General features: G+C 34.5%; 2 protein-coding genes across 5 annotated transcripts; one reads left to right on the plus strand and one right to left on the minus strand.

Moving 5' to 3' along the window:
* The first annotated feature begins 2,706 nt into the window (after positions 1-2,706).
* Positions 2,707-5,399, plus strand: LOC129308692 (uncharacterized). Its single transcript, XM_054950001.1, has 2 exons — positions 2,707-3,242; positions 4,939-5,399. The coding sequence occupies exons 1-2, from the start codon at positions 2,897-2,899 to the stop codon at positions 5,259-5,261; spliced, it is 669 nt and encodes a 222-aa protein (XP_054805976.1). The 5' UTR covers positions 2,707-2,896; the 3' UTR covers positions 5,262-5,399.
* Positions 5,400-5,467: 68 nt separating this feature from the next.
* Positions 5,468-12,616, minus strand: LOC129308691 (protein EMSY-LIKE 3). Of its 4 annotated transcripts, none has more exons than XM_054950000.1 (10): positions 12,478-12,616; positions 8,928-9,133; positions 8,719-8,828; positions 8,380-8,617; positions 8,058-8,243; positions 7,915-7,983; positions 6,447-6,692; positions 6,300-6,368; positions 6,146-6,209; positions 5,468-5,803 (listed from the first exon to the last, which is right to left on the minus strand). In XM_054950000.1, exons 2-10 carry the CDS (start codon positions 9,012-9,014, stop codon positions 5,730-5,732), a joined length of 1,143 nt encoding a protein of 380 aa, XP_054805975.1. In that variant the 5' UTR covers positions 9,015-9,133; positions 12,478-12,616; the 3' UTR covers positions 5,468-5,729. The 4 variants fall into 4 exon arrangements, with proteins under 4 accessions (XP_054805975.1, XP_054805974.1, XP_054805972.1 ...); XM_054949999.1 differs by having other exon boundaries at positions 5,468-5,799; positions 12,359-12,606; XM_054949997.1 differs by having other exon boundaries at positions 12,359-12,606.
* Between the last annotated feature and the right edge of the window lie 4,467 nt (positions 12,617-17,083).

Below are 17,083 nucleotides of genomic sequence, written 5' to 3' on the forward strand. Positions count from 1 at the left end.
GTATACTCACATTTAATGTATAACACAAGCTTTAAAAATCAAACCTTTTTTGTATAAGGCGAAGTTAGAGTTGTATTTTATTTTACAGTTTTTGTTGTTTGACTTTATTTCTCTTCTATCCAAACAAAAGTAATTAATATTTTTTCAATGTTATTCCTTGTTTATTTATTATCAATTGAATTTTTACAAAACAATTTATTATGATTCTTAATTATAAAGAAAGAAAAAATTGTAAAGTTGCATACTGTTTAACAATTTCAAGGATACAACTATAATTTTTCAATAAGTGCAAAGCTAGTTAATTTTACCTTATATTAAGGATTGTGGAGAGTATTTAACAAAATTATTTCAAAAGCATTATCATTAATATTATTGTGGTAGGTTACTAGATTAATTGAATTTTTGAAGTGATTAAGGTATTTCTTTTTCCAATTAACTAATTGGGAGGTTAGAAAAAAAATCACCAATAACATTGTAAGAATATATAAATAATTTTATATAATACTTACTTATATTATTGTTATTATTTTTTGGATTTGCATATCTCAACAAACACCCAACACATTTATCTTCACTGCCTATTGAATGTTAGGAAATTGGTCCAATCAAGCACTAGCTTGGTGAAAGGAGTTACGGCCGCTTAACTATAAGGTCTTGAACACAGTAAATGTACGTTTCACCCACACCTTCAGAGTATTCGGATTATTCTACCATTAATGAAGTGACTTATTACCATTTTACTGAAAGGAGTGCAATGGAGAAAGAGATCAAAGCTGGCAAGTTTTTTGAATTTGCTTTAATATGTGGGAACCGTAAGTGTTGAGGCTGTTGAAGTTGTGGCAGATTCAGGAAATTTATGCTCCTTGTGCTTTAAAGAATGTTGTATTATATTACACACTTAATTTGGAATTTGGATTCATTGGGCATCCCGCAAATCTGGCACATCAATCTGACCAAATCAATTTTTGTGAAGACGATTCAATGGAATGCTTTTCTGCAACAAAACAATCACAGTTTCTTGAACAATTAAGGGCTAATTGAGCTCCTCTTTGTAAATGGCTGATTTTAATATTATCCCTCTTGAACTTAAGTGTTAATTTTGTGAATTCTACTATGTGTTTTCAAATTATTTCAATAACGTACAATTTTTAACACCATAGAGATCAAACATTTTAACAATATTCTATTATTATTGCATCCACATTAATTATGGCATGATTTATAAATAAAAAATGTATTCAAAAATAATTTTTGGTATGTTTAATAAGGCAAATTCAACATGGATGATCTGCCTAGATGATGTAAGTCATGTATTTTTTCTACTCACTTAAAACTGAAATTTTGTAAAATGTTGTGATCTATATTACTTTTTATAATTTTCTTAAATCAACCCCCCTACGATACGCAAGAATCTATCTAAAAAATTTATTTTTTTATATTACCGATGTATTTAATCTGAAACAGAAGTTTTAATTTTTCATCTGTTGACATCGTTAAATAATTTTTAGTTCCGGAGTGATATATATTGAAAATAACTTTTTAAATATTTTTCTTCTAGGTCATCGTTATTGTTAACTGCCGCATGATTAGTAAAGAGTTAGTTGAAATCTATTTTTCTTATATGTCATCGTTAACTGCTTCTTGGTTATTAACAAAAAGAGTTTGTTGAGACTTATCATATTAAATTTTGTATGTTCCTCCATTTATAACAAAATTTTATTTAAAAAAGGGCGAACATTATCAATTTTGTTTATACATTTTAAATGTAGATTTCTTAGATACCTTACTCAGTTTTGTCATGTAAAATCTGTGCAATGTTTGAGATTCAGTCTCTCATTCGTATATAAATTTTTAAAATCAGATTACCATTTTACAAAGTCTAAAATGAACATATAAGAGATAAAACATACTATATAATCATATAAAATTTCATTGGAAGACACCCATGTGATAATTTTCATGAAAACACACTATAAACATGAATCTAAAAAACAATTAAAGTTAAACAAAAAATATTATAAAGGCACGACTAACAAGTACATTGTTTCCATCTTCCAGAAATTATTTTAAAAAACGTCTTCATTTTGATAAGGAAATCTATGAATACACAATATTATTAATTAAATTTTGACTGCTCAAAATATTAAAGTGTCACCTGATTTACTTAATTGACTTTGGTCAATTCTGTGCATTTCATAGGAAAACTAATAAAGTGACATTTCTAATTAACTTTTAAAATCTAATAAATGACATTTCTAATTAACAATTTAAAAATATCGAGGCGTCACCTTATCGATTCAATTGTGTTAGATCAAATCTGTGCAAGGCATGGGATTTGAACCTACTTTATTTTCATTGGCTATCGAATGATAAGAAATTGATCCAATTAAACATTAATTTTAGTGAAAGAGGTTATGATAATTTAATTATGAGATCTTGAATTCAAGTCTATATGAATAGAGTGAATGTTTTTAAATTTACATCCGACAATACTTAGAATTTGTTCGAGGCACACGACTATATCAATTTGGCCTAACCAGTCGCCAGTTTAACATTTATTTTCAAAGACAATTTTCACTTTTCACAAGCGACTTGGTTGTCGGGTTCAACGGGTTTGCCGTTTGCCACTGGTTTGTGCCATGTAGTTGGTTTCATTCATATCACATGGTATTCAATGCAATGGAGAGGAGGCGCATTTGAATCACAAGGCATACCAAGCCAGCCCAATTAGTCCGATCCAATTCTTTACATTTCTTTCTCTTTCCCCCATGGGTTGTCCAACCAACCATCAACGCTCTCTTTTGTTGCCAAGCAATCATTCGAGAATTTATCCCTTCATGAAATTCTCTTCGCACACCTTTCCTTTCATCTCTTTCTCCTCCTCCTCCATTTCAACATGTCTAACTGCACAGTGGAGTCTTCCATGGTCGAAGCCATTGACGGAGTCAAGCTTAAAACAAGGCTTTTCAAACCCACTGGAGAGATTAAACACGATTTGGTCATCGTTCTTGTCCATCCCTACTCCGTTTTGGGTGGCTGCCAGGGCCTGTTGAAAGGTATTGCTTCTGGATTAGCGGAAAAGGGTTTTAGAGCAGTGACCTTTGACATGAGAGGCGTTGGAAGTTCCACGGGGAGGCCATCCCTCACTGGGTTTTCAGAAATTAAGGATGTTATTGGAGTCTGCAAATGGGTCTGTGAGAATCTGTCTGTTGATAAGATTCTATTGGTGGGTTCTTCCGCAGGTATAATTTTCCCTTGATTCTCCTTCATTTGTTGCTTGATCACATGGATCAAGGGGTTCTATGTTGTCTGTGAAGTGCCATAGGCTGTAGAATAGATTCATGTGTGCTACCCTAATATTGTTATATTTCAGATCTGTGAAATTAGTTTAGATTATGGTCCAAATTGGTGCTCTTCCTTGTCATTTGCTTATATCTGCCCTATTTAACATAGTCCTCCCCCACGTTGAAATTACAACCCATAAGATTTATCCCGCTTGTTTTTCGGGGGCTATCTTCCTCAATGGTTCGCTTATGCTCTGATCTCTGTTGCTCAAAGGAAGATGGTGAACTATCACACTGTAATTTTTCGTCTGCTTCGGTTGATGACCTTCACTACTCTGGTCTTGTTGCTTCTGTTGTTTGCAATGCCTGAATTGCCGGGAGGATAATATTTGTAGGTCGTAGTACCTTTCTGATAGGGGCATCAATCTGGCTTCTAATTGTGACTCTTTTCTACTTGAGCTGGATCTCGTTGAATGTTCTGCTACTCTGACTTGGATTACGATTATTATGGAAAGACTAAAATCAAATTTGAGAGGATGTCTTTTGGGGAAGTCCGTCAACGATTGTACTGGTGAATAAGTCTTCTGAGCTTTTAATGCTTTCGGTAATTTATAGTGAAAAGATAACCAATATCAGTTGTATGAGCGGAGTGTTGTTTAAAGGCAGTTAAGACGTGTACAAGATTATGATAGTTTTTTAATGATAATCTGCGATCTTATCATTCATCTGGGAACGGTTCTATGAACATTGACTGCTAAAGAACTAGGATGCTTTATTTTCAGTATCATGAACATTTGTATTGACACGCCATATTTTTTATTTGCAGTTGATTAATTGTTCTTAATCAGTTTGACTATTGCAATTTCAAATTTACAGCGTCCACTGTTGTTATTCTGGGGGATCATCTCATCAGCGGAGAATGTTTTTTGTGAAAACATTAACCTAGACTTGTCTTTTGACACCATTAATATTATCTGGGCAGTGGAAGTGGATTTGAGCGAGGACCTTATACTGAAAATAGGAGTTCAGTTTGTTTTGTGACGTTTGCATGGGAAGAAGTTGGATCATTTGCTTTGCCTTCTGTTACTGCTGTAGTTAATAGAGTTTTTCTGCTTACAACTTGTCATTATGTTGGTATCAAAGGAAATGGCAGTCGATGCTGATGCTCAGATGAAATATTTTGTATTTATGTCCCATTTAGTTGGTCATTTCTGGATGGGAAGTTTATGAGTTTGCATGGAGTGCTTGCATGCATGTGCTTGCTTGATCGTGCATGGCTAGACATTCTCTCTTTGGTCCTATTTATAAAACACCTTTTTGAAGTAATTTTTAATCCAAAATATAAGACACCTTACAATAATTAAATTACTTTTTTTCATTTTTACCTCTTTTTATTAGCGTGAAGGTATTTAACGTAGTTATATTATTATTTAAAGTCAAGGATAAAAATGAAAGTATCTCTTACTTTTTTTATGATATAAAAAAAAAGCTAATTTTTTTGAGATATGTAAAATAGTTAAAAGTGTGCTATAATAAAGACCAGAGGGAGTATAGTGTTAAATAAGGCCATAGCCACATGTTTATGTGTCCCCAAATCATTCAGGAGTGCCATGATGGGAGTAGTGGAAGAATTGAACGATTTCTTTGGATGCAGGGGCACCAATAGCAGGTTCTGCGGTAGATCAGATTGAACAAGTCATTGGCTATGTGAGCATAGGTTATCCATTTGGCATGACTGCTTCTATCCTTTTTGGAAGACACCACAAAGCCATACTGCAATCCTCAAAACCGAAGCTCTTCATTATGGGAACTCAGGATGGATTCACCAGTGTGAAGCAGCTCAAAAACAAGCTTATTTCTGCAGCAGGACGCGCAGAGACGCACCTTATTGATGGGGTTGGACACTTCCAGATGGAAGGGCCTGCTTTTGATGCCCAGATGGTAGATCTCATTGTTCAATTTATTGCATCATTGTAACTTGAAAGACAAACTACTAAAATCTTTGCTGCTATTGAGATTACCGCTTCTTTCTGTGGGTATAAAAAACTGTGTACATAACGCAACTTTCTTGTTCGTTCTACTGGAGATTAGACAGTTTGTTTATGTTCCCTGCCATCTACTGAAGAAACCAGGCTCCGATTGGATTTTTTTTTTGGGGGGGGGGGTAGAGAGAGAGAGAGAGAGAGAGAGCAAGAACCATCCATTATGATCTGTTCTGTGGGAAAGTTACACAGCTCATATTCAACCAGATTGGAACCCGTCCAACCTGCTAGGTGCTAGCCTAAGAAATAGATAAATACCTACTAGTGATACAACATAAAACATAGCATATGAACAAGGTACAAGTTTGGGTCATGTGTCACTGCCCACTTCATCACGGTACGAAGTCCTATCTCTTGTTAATTTACCATTTCAACCTTCAATTGCTAGACACCGCCCAGCTCATCACACTGTCGTTTCTTCCAGCCTCTTTCCAGATCCGTTTATCGCCCCTGTGAAAATGTAAATGCCCCATCTGGCTTATAGCAACAAAATGCAACATAAAGTAGGGAATTCATTTAATCAATATTCAGTTATTTACAAGACTCGTACAAAAAATAAATAAATAAATTATCAGTCAAGAGGGGCGGAAAATCCAATCCCAGAATTGTATAGGGAGGCAATTATTGGTCATTGCAAGGCAATGATGAATAACGAAGAAAGCGAAAACACATTTTATTAACCACCTTGTGTTACATTATGATAAACTACGGGAAAATTGGCCCCCCGCTGTAATCGGCTTGAATGTCCGAAAATTAAGATACAACAGAATGTGGTTAAATTTTATATACTTCTAAACACAGTTCTATGTTAGTTATTACCACTTTCACCGTCAGATGCATCTTCAAGCCTGGCTATTGCATCAACTAGGGCCTGTTCGTGTTCCTACATTGCCAATGGACCAATTAGACAATTAAGATTGAAGAAATCAAAATATAGCATGCAGGGAATTCGAGGAAGATGATTGATGCTTACTTTTAGCATTTTCTTTGCTCTCTCCATTTCTGTGGGGTCGGGATGATTGACACCAAAAACCTTTTCAACCTGCTTCAATTCCATTTTTTTAGAACACGTTAACATAGTAGCACGAATTGGAGAAATTTCTAATGGTTATTCTCATACCTCCTTGATAAGCGTATCCGTATGTAGAATCTCAATATCACCTGTGGGCTTCTTCCTACCCCCATTTTGCGATAAAGTGGAATCTTTCTTAGGCTGTACCTTGGTCATTCCTCTACCCCTTCCTGCACCAGTAACTGCACCACCACGAGACATAGACTTCTTTATTCCCCGACCAGAGCCAGGACGTCCCCCCCGGCGAGGCATTCCAGGATCTTCACCCTCCCATCGAATGTCAGCTGGTGATATCTGCCCAATGAAATTAGCAGTTATTGACTTGGATTGATCAATGAAGTCAATGATGATTAGCAAAACAGACTCAATTTATTTTTAGATTGGTTGTTGATTCAGAAGATAATAATGAAGAGCCTAGTGTCAAGAAATCATGGAGAAAGATAAGATAGAATATAATTAGAAGAGAAAATTATCACTTCATTGGTGCTCAGATGGAACAAGAACTCTAGTAATTAACTTATAATATAAAACCAGAATATTGGTCTTTTAAACTTGCCAGTAGTGACATATTTTCAAATGTTAGCAAATTTCTTGTGATCAGTGCACAATCGAAACATTTTAAAACAACTGCTCACCAACTGACAATAAATGGCAAGAACAATCTTGTTTCTAATGCTTTTGCTGTAATAAAGAAATGTTAAATTCATAAAGACGGATAGATGTATGAGAAGTAATATCATTTCGTCATGTTCCCAAGTCCTAATATCTCCCATTTGAACCAAATCTGAATTCAGATCATTCCGATATCATAAAGCCAGTGGCCTTTCACAACACAGTTCCATAACTCGAGGAAAAAAAAAATGTAAAGAGAAATAGAAACATTTACAAACAACATTTGAGAACGAACGAGGAAGCTAGGGGCAGGAAAGATTCATAACATAAGGTTGAAAGAATGCAACATTGTAGTTGTGGGATGGCAGCTTAAAACCATCTGAACAGAAACTAGAGTGTATTATTACTAATTTAGAGTAAAGATGTGAGCCAATTTTTATTGGGAGAATTACTTTGAGGTCCCACACAAGACAATTAAATACAACAAGATCAATTGACAACTGAGCAAAGGAAAATGACATCTTAATGTGTTGTCATTTTTCTTTGTTAAGTTGTTAATGGATCTTGTAATGTTTAAATGTATTGTGTGGGATTTGTATGTAATTCTCTCATTTTCATTTTAAAAAGGATTATATCATACATGCTTGAGTTTCATTTGTTTGCACCAAACAAAGATTCCTAGAAAGGAGAGCACGTGATGTAGTGGCCCATGATAGGTGTTTCCCGTTAATCCACACCCACGGGAAAGTCTTTGACTCTGCCAATTACAATTACAGATCCCGACTAGATATTAGGCACGCAAATAATGCTTACTTCATCAACTTTTCAGATGCTTCATATCCAATTCAAGATGAGACTCAATGTTACGATATTACACAAACAAAGCATGTTGCAAGAATTTTACCTCTTTAAGGTTGACCCACTCCCACGTTTCATTTGCAGTGTTCATATCATAAACCAAAGCATGCCGACCCTACCAAATATTTCATTAGTTAACGTTACTTGATGTCCATTTGACTAAATTTCTAAAGTGTAAAATAAACACACCTCCGCTGAATTATAATCAGTTATAACAGCCTCATAGAAGTGATTGTCTTCAGGCCACCTTGTCCAAACTTTCTTTCCAATCAAAGGATCATAAGAGGCAGCCTCAGCAGGTTCACTTGTAGCGAAGGCACCTGAAGAACCCTGATTATTAGCCTGGGTCTTTCCAGTATGACCTGTAGAAGAGAACTGCACAGACTCCATTAAAAATGTGGTTGTCAATGTATTTTGTTATCTTGAAACAGGGATCAGTGATCACAAAGCAAATGACTACAGTAGTTCAGTATCATATTTTCAATCAACATTCCAAAACCATCTCACTTACTGATTTTGGCTTTTTGGTCTTTGCTCCTGATGGAGGTCCATGCCTCAATGCTGATGATGATGGCTGCATAGGTGCATGACCTGCTGGAGATGGTGCACCCGGGGGTAAGGGAGCCAAGGATTGTGATGTTTTTTGTTTCTTGCGAGATGCTGAAATGGTAGGGCTGGGTATGCGGTCATGAGCTGGTTGAGCACTACTTCCTGTGCCAGGTTGGAGTCCCCTGGCCTTTCTCCACTCCCTAACAGCACAAATTGGTTACTCTCCAGATGCAGAACAAACCATGTTTTGTACAATGGCATATGAAAATGCTCAGCAGGAAATGGCAAAATGTAATATGACCTTATCCTGTGGATAATGTCATCAGCATTGACTCTAGATAGAAGTTCTCTATGTTCTTCATCTGACACTCTTAGCTCCTTCCTAAGCTCTGTAATTAGACTTTCTTTTTCCTAACGTACACAGGAAGCCAAAGAAGAATAACATAGATTATTGTGCCTATCCATCATAATTTTGTATAAATCTTAATTATCAAATCATGAAATAAATACCCAAGAGATTGCATCAGATTGAGCTTTAAAAGCCCGCAGGACAGATGTGTATGCTTCTTGCTCAATGTTGTGTATCTGAGTTTCCATGTCATTCTGTACCCTGGAAAAAGGACCAGACCCAAAAAGGGCTGATCTTCCATTGCCAGCCACATGGCCTGGCCGTAGAAATCTACTTTGATGTGAAGGAGGAAGATCGTTGTCTGTTCCTGCAATTATTTCAGTCATAGCAACTATAAGAATCATTTTGAATACAAGATAAATAAAGTAGACTTGGAACACAATTAAAATCAATTTCTCTGGCTCACAAGAATATCTAATATGTTCAATCATTTCATTCCACGAGATTTAGTTTTACCAAAGAAAAGTTGTGGCAGCAAAGCAGACTGGTGTGTACCTTATAGTGTCCAGAACAAGACTATTATAACTGTAGAGGACGAGGACCCATAATAAAAAACTTAATGGATAATTTCAGGATTTCCAATTTCCAAAAAGGCATGAACAGAAAGGGAAAAATGAAAACCCAAAAAATAAAAAGAAATACATATAAGGTAAGAATATAGAACTAAACCAAATTCTTGCATTAGTCATTGCATCTTTGCAATCAATCAGTAAGAGATAACATTAATGAGCTTAATCTCATAATTCTTCCAAATTTTACTGTTGACTTTTCTTAGTTCTGGCACCCATGATCAGCTATAATAAGCAGAGCAATAAACTTCTAGAGGTCTATATTCAATTTACCAGCAGCCTCTTTCTTAAACATTGCCAAGTACGTTGACAAAAAGGGGAAAAAAGGAACATTGTCAAGTACTCCCTTCGTTCAAAAATGTAAGATATTTTTAACCGAATCTCACCCTCTAATAAAATAGTTACTTATCTTTAAACTAACCCTATCTTTCCATATTCACCCCTATTTAATAAAGCGGTTCACCCTGAAAAAAATTAAAAATAATCCATTCAATAGGGATACTTTTGAAAAAAAAATAATAATTATACCTTAAAAAGCTTAAAATCCCCTACATTTTTTAACATCCAACCCCTTAAAAAATATATTTTTTAACGCAGGGAGTATAAGGTTAGTAGGAAAAAGAGAACTCATGAATGTGAATATAACTTAACGGCCAAATTTACATTTGGCACCTTCCAATAATAACACCAAACAAGAAAAATATAAGGGAAGGTAAGAAAGAATGGACAGAAATTAGAAGAAGCAGGAAGCCTGTCAAAAAATAGAAAACCAAGAAACAGAACATTGAAAAAAATTAAATTTGTTATTCAGTGTACTTCTGCATATGATTATTATTTGAACAATCATTTACTTAAGAAATAGAAATCATTAAAGATATCTTGCAGTAATGAATGAGGGTTGGCTTAATTGGCAAAATTAAGTTGCACTGAAGCAAATCTTGACATTGATCCCTGCTAGTGACCCATTGATGGTAAGCGTCCACAACTTATGGTGCACTGTTGGAGGTGAAAAACCTATCTATCTAGAAGTTACTCTGCAGCTAAAACATTTTGCTACTGTCAAGACCAAGGTGTGCAAATTTGGTCAGGATGATGCTTATTTTAATTAATTAATAAAGTTACTTCAATGCAAATTGCAGCTGGAAAACATATATGAAGATATACTAATTTATACTATTGATACAGGTCACTAATCCATCATTTTTCTTTTAACTTTGATTTTTACTATTATGTATTTATCATCTATGGCATGATGCCATGATCCCCTAGGAGACACAAAATGAAGAGGACAAAGATAAAACAAAGCTAATACAAGCCTTTTTTTATTTATAAAAAGATTGCATTAGGAAGAAAAAGAAATATGTGGATGGAGGATGAGATACTCTACTAAAATTGGAAAAAAGGAAAAGCATTGAGCACCAAATTATCATCCCCCCATTCTGATGGAATCATCTTCTGTGGATATCATAAAGTAGTCTTGCAAAGTGCCCAATCTGGCAGTCAATTTGACCCCCAAGTTCCTGGACCAAATCCCATCCTTCTATGCTAGGATCCGAAAGAAAAAGATAATAAAATGTGGATGCTGGAGAAGCATGTCTGAATAGAGGCAACGAAGTCAACTATCCAACCTTCTACAAACCTTTAGAATTTAGGGTCCCAGAAAGAAGTGGCACTTGATATTCCACCTACAGGAACTCCAAAATGAATTAACAGCCTCTAGACTAAATTAATTCAACCTTGTAACCAGGAAAAAAGTTGCAAGACTGGAAGATTAAAAGGGGTGATATCATATGCTAATTGGAGGTTAAAAATAAAAAACTCCTTTGAACTTGCCACGAATATCCTATAAGACCGCTCTCAAAGCCACTTAGAGACATCAAACCCCTTCCTCCCCAAGCACATCTGCCACTAAAAAAATATGAAAAGGAACAAAGGGCCCTCTTCTATTGCCGCTCTTTGACTGCAAAAACAATATCTAGGTTTGCCATTCAGCATGCTGAAGAGATAGGAATAGCCAGTTGAAAGACAAGCTCCTTCTATCAAGGACGTAATCCAAGACACTCCAGTGGACTAATCATAAGTCTTTTTCAAAATTCAACTTAGACACCAAGGCCTAATTACTCTAACTTCTCACATTATCCACAACTCCGTTAACAACTGGGGCAGCATCTAGTGAATGATCCTATACGCACTAGTGACCTGGCTAACAGGCCTGATGTCATGATTACAATCAATGAGTAAACTGAAAAAAATCAGGTATGGTGAAAAGGAGTGATTAAAATGTTTTTTCGAGTAACTTCATTCCCCAATAATGTCGGAAACCAAGCAGGAATAACTGAACAGTAACTTTTTTGTGAAGCACAACAGCGTGAATTATAAATCATATTAATGAGTGAATGATTAACAATATATTGTTATTATTAAAAAAATTTCAAAAGCCTTATTAGAAATGTCTTGTAAGCTGCAGGTAGACAAGGATTCTCATCTCCAGAAGAATTAAATTCATCCAGGAAACAGCCACCTTACTCTGAGTGAATATTTAATAGGAAAAAGATCCCTAAAGTAATCGTTTCTGAGAACCAAATTTCACTTTCAATAAAAACAGAACCAGCAGCAATAGCTTAAAACATTAAAAGCACGCACAACCAATAGAAAAGGTTTAACACAAGATCAAACGGAGAGCCGGGGGGGAGGGAGCGCTGGGGTGAGGGAGGGAGAGCAGAAGCCAAACAGTTAATTCAAGGATAAGAGTTGTAAAACTCCAATGGCACTCCACTGTCATTAAAAACCGATGCAATTTCAGTTGTGAGACTTCTCACAATAATGCAATTAAGATGAGATCAAAATCATCGAGCATAAACCCATTTCATCACCAAAACCGTCAAGGTTTTGAAAATTGAGGATTACACAGCATATTATCCATAAAATAATGTTAAGAAAAACAGCTCTTTGAAACAACCCACCACTGCTATCAGAGAGCTCGTATTCCATTGAAATCGGCAACTTAATTTCCAACCCACGCCACAACAAACTGTGGGAACTCAAAAATCAAATCAAGTGCTCAAACAAACGAGCTGCTCACCAATGCTACCGATTCAGAACTGGAAAGTGAAAACGATTGGCATCTTAATCCGGACCAAAAACAGGAGGAACAGTCGAATCAAGGCATAGAGGTCGAGAGAACGCGATCGATGTGTTTCAGACTTTCAGCCAGATGAGGGCAGAGTTGTGTAATTCTTCAAAATATTGGGGGCAAAAATAAAAATTTTATTAAAATTTAGGGGCAGATGGACAATTTACAGCACATGTGACCCCCGGCAAAAATGTCGGGACGAATCTTCCAGCGTAGTTGAAATGCAAGTAAAAAAATTCAACGAGTTTCATTTTCGTCAATCGGGAAATGTTTTTTTTTTTAAAAAAAAGAAACCAAACAAACAAACCCAGCGTCAATGCGTCATTAGGATCGGAGAATAATTTTTCGACCTTCATTAGGAAAATGTTAGAGTTAGTCGTTTGATTAAAAAAAATTAAATGGGGTATTTTTAGGATGGAAAATTGGTTAACCATGCCATTCTTGTGAATATTAAATGGAAAATGAAAATACAACTTTATACTCCGCTCTTGTATCCTCGCATCTTTTTTCTATAAAAACAAAATAATGATAATAATAATAATAGGTAATGCTTTTTTTTAACAATAAGCAATTATTTAATTTTTATTTTTATTTTACTTTAGTTTTCTTAATAATAATAGTAATAGTAGTTTTAATAATAAGTAATTACTCCTTCCATTTAAAAATATAAAGCATTTTTAACCGAATCTCACTCTCCAATAAAGTAATTACCTACTTTTAAACTAACTTATATTTTTATATTTATTCCTAAAATACCTTACAATAAATATAAAGTTATTATTAACTGAGATACTTTTAAAAAAATAAATGATTCTCGAAAGATTAAATTTTATATAATTTTTAAAAAATATTTTATATTTTTAAACGGAGAGATTATTTAATTTGGTAAAAAGACAATCAGTTTCAAATACATCTGAAACTAAAAAGACAAAGAAAATCAAAACATTACAAGTTGGGAGCTAAAAGAAGGAAGGTAAAGCACTGGATATATGTGTTCACTTGCATTGATTTCAGACGCAAACTTGTGGTGTATACCGCATTGAGTATGGTGGGAAGAAAGCAAATATCTATTACAATCATTGAATTAAAACCTCTAGCTGAAGATTTATCAAAGAAGTTTGCCCAACAAAAGAGATTGAAGTATTGAAATCGAAGATCCCCAATAATAGGAGTCATGATAAAGGTCCAGAGCAAAGCTAAACGAGGGTAGAGAATCTTGAAGTCTCTTAGATTAGTAGGCACGTGCTTAGACCATGCAGCCATAACAACTTGCCGTCTTTAAGAATTAAGATTTTAATCACATTGAGTGGCTTCTGCTTTTCCTTAAAACAAATGAAGTTCCATCCTCCTTGGAAATTTAAAAGACTTCTATGACAACTGTCACAACCTGATTCTCGAGCTTTCAAATACTATAAATTAAAATCATGAATCTCTCATAAAGATCAAAATTCTTGTACAGGATAAGATGCTTGATAAAGTCCCTTAGAATTGCAAATAGCTTGAACAATAATTAAAAAAAAAAATCAAATTTTAAGGACAAAGCTCCAAGCCAAAGAACTCTTGAAAAAGGACATCTAAAAAAATGTGAATAATGGGGCATGTTTGAAATTGTTTTTGTTTCATTATTTAAGAACGGTTGTAAAACATATTTTGAAAAAATAATAATGAAAATATGTATTTTTTTCAATTGTTTTTGAAACAATAATTCCAAAACACATAAAAGATATTTTTATTTTTTTATTTTTCATAACAATATTTTATTTTTTATTCTCCAAAATACATATTAAAAACACATTATCAAACATATTTTTTTATTTTAAAAAATAAAAAATTATTCTTAAAATAAGTTGCTAAATAGGTTCATAGTTTTTTCATTGTAGCATGTAACGTTATCTTTAACATTACCAAACATGAAACACCATTATGATAACCGAGAATTTGTCTAATCCTAAGAGAAAAAGTCATTATAACACAAGGGGTTAAAAGAATATTAAAGAAACATTTTAATACATTGTTTGAGCTCAACCCATAATTTAAAACTAAATGGATAAAACAATAAAAGCATGAGAATTTACCACATGAAGATATTAAGCAAAACTGAAGGTTTTTCAACCATAAAGGCATAGTGTGCCACAACGGATTGCATAGAGGAAAACGTCACATTCTATGCTTCCGGGCTAACTTTCGGAGCGTGCCATTTCACCATTTAATTTGAATGATTCAAGTGTCTACACGTAGCCCTTAAGGCCACCTAGCTATTGGCGTTAATCTCACGCCAACACACTATTCCAAATGAGATTTGGACACCCAAACTCAAAACGGTACTCTTTTTTCCAAAATTACTACCGAGGTGTCCAAACTCCCAAACCAAATGCTAATAGCCGTAAAACCACTTGAACCAATTCAAATAGACTACAAACAACCTGTACTAACATTCAAAACACAATAACAACAGTCCAAACAATATTTGGTCACCAAAACTCCAACTATACAATCACTGGTTAGTCCCCTCAATGTTCGGTTGCACCTTTCTTTCCCTTACCTCTATTAAAACCTTCATCTATAAAATGTAACCACAAGGTGAGTTGATGACTCAATAACCAAATGGTCTAATTAACTACTTGTATGTGAGAATAGTTTGTACGCATGTGAAGTGGTATAATAAAATATGTAACAAGTCACATAAATCCACATATATAGTTATAGTATGATATGCGTGATCAACACACCACGTTATACCCTCCTTATGTCTTCTGAATGAATTTGGAGGCTAACAACTTAATAGGACCAAGTCTATGTAATTGGATTGGCCCAAGCTCACTATTAGTAAGAGACATTCTCGGCCAAGAGCGCTTTCGCCCACTATGAATCACAGATTCCCCCTATTCACAAATACTAAGGGTGCTGATGCCCAATCTACCTCACGTAGTACTGGGACTTTCAAATAATATAATATTGAGCACTGAGACCTCCACAGTACTGGTGTATCATATGAATTTTCAAACAATGTTCCAACAACACACTAGGGTGAACTCACGCTCTCTCACAGTTATCACACCAAACATGCTCAATACTCCAACACATAGTCATAACATATAAATTATCACAAATTCTCATTTTTATTTAAATCATAAAATTTCACTAGGAGTTATATATAAAAATATCATTTTAGCTTTTCAAATATTAAAATCTTAAAATAACTTTTCATTCCACTTTACATAACTTCAAAACCATACTTTTATATTATTATTATGTCAGTACCAAATCAAAACATTAACTTTGAAATCTAATACACTATCATTCAAACATACAAAAAGCAATATTAGATAATCTGGTTACCTCAATCCTTTTGTCACTAAAACGGTTACTGTAGTCAACCAATAGCTCCACACATATCCACTAGCACTACAATACTTGATTAAAGGCTAATCTATAAGATTAAACCTTTAATTGTCAATCCACATACTAATCATCCCATTTATAACACAAAATTAGGATACCCATTTTACCCAAAAACCTTAATTTAGCCCCAACCATTCTTCCAACACACATCATTAATTCAATTTAATACCCAAACACTTAAACAACACCATTACATTACCCACATTACTCTTAATCATCCAATTTCTTTCTAGGGTTTATCTAAACCCTAACCAGCAACTCTATATCATTATATAATCCATAAATCTATGTTTAGAGGTTTGATTTAACTATTTAAAACCTAAACTAAGGTAATGGTTTCAAAACCATTACTTAAGAAAATATGAAATAAAAGCCCCAATGTAACATCTTCAATTTTAAATCTACATTAATTAAGCTTAAATAGATTAGTAAAGTGTATCTTTGAGGTGTGTGGCTAGAGAGGCCTAATGGGCGTGTCTGGTCTTAATTTCAATTCTAAATGTGGGTCCAAAGGAGAATCGGGTCCTGGGAATAGGAGAGGAAGAAATTCTGAAGGGAGTAATTATGTGCCACGCGTCACTGCGTGCGGTTGGTTCGCCGCGACTTATGTGTGGCAATACACCTGAAAGAAGCTCTCTGTGCTATGCGCCGTGGTGCATAGTACATCCGCTGCAACACATGGTTAGATTTTTGTAGTATTAAGTCGCAAATCTGAAGTGGAAATGAAGAGGAAACAAAAGAGAACGAAGGAGTAGCGAAAAAGCTAAGTTAGAGCTTAAAGAAAATAATTGTTGGGAGTAATTTGCAACTCATAAACACCAAAGGTAAGCTTTCTAGCTTAAATCTTCCTCTCTTCTTCCATTTTCTTGATGGTAGAGGTTAGAGTTTGATTTTTAATGGTAATTTTCAGTCCATAGAGGTTATAGATCCGAACCTATTAACTTAAATAGAGTTAATAAGGATAGGTTAAGTTAAGTAAACTTGATATTTATGATTTTATGATGATTGATAGTTGGAGGATATTAAATGTCTGAAATTCTCATAAATTTATTGGTTGGGAATAATGTGGCTTCATTAATGCCTATTTAAGAGCTTAACGTTATTAATGAGAGTTAAAAAAAGCTAAGAAGCCTTATGGATACTTCTTCATGAG

The sequence above is a fragment of the Prosopis cineraria genome, unplaced genomic scaffold, assembly GCF_029017545.1.
Source record: "Prosopis cineraria cultivar Desert tree isolate PC_DT_omini unplaced genomic scaffold, ASM2901754v1 PC4, whole genome shotgun sequence".
Classification (NCBI taxonomy): Eukaryota; Viridiplantae; Streptophyta; class Magnoliopsida; order Fabales; family Fabaceae; genus Prosopis; species Prosopis cineraria.

What these genes read in the sequence shown, in the direction of transcription:
- LOC129308692 (XM_054950001.1), top strand. Translation starts at nt 2,897, where the DNA reads ATGTCTAACTGCACAGTGGAGTCTTCCATGGTCGAAGCCATTGACGGA. An exon ending in ATTGGTGGGTTCTTCCGCAG is followed by an intron (nt 3,243 to 4,938) that starts GTATAATTTTCC and finishes CTTTGGATGCAG; the next exon opens with GGGCACCAATAGCAGGTTCT.
- LOC129308691 (XM_054949997.1), bottom strand. Translation starts at nt 12,386, where the DNA reads ATGGAATACGAGCTCTCTGATAGCAGTG. An exon ending in AGACCAAAAAGCCAAAATCA is followed by an intron (nt 8,244 to 8,379) that starts GTAAGTGAGATG and finishes GAGTCTGTGCAG; the next exon opens with TTCTCTTCTACAGGTCATAC. An exon ending in TGCATCTGACGGTGAAAGTG is followed by an intron (nt 5,804 to 6,145) that starts GTAATAACTAAC and finishes TGTTGCTATAAG; the next exon opens with CCAGATGGGGCATTTACATT.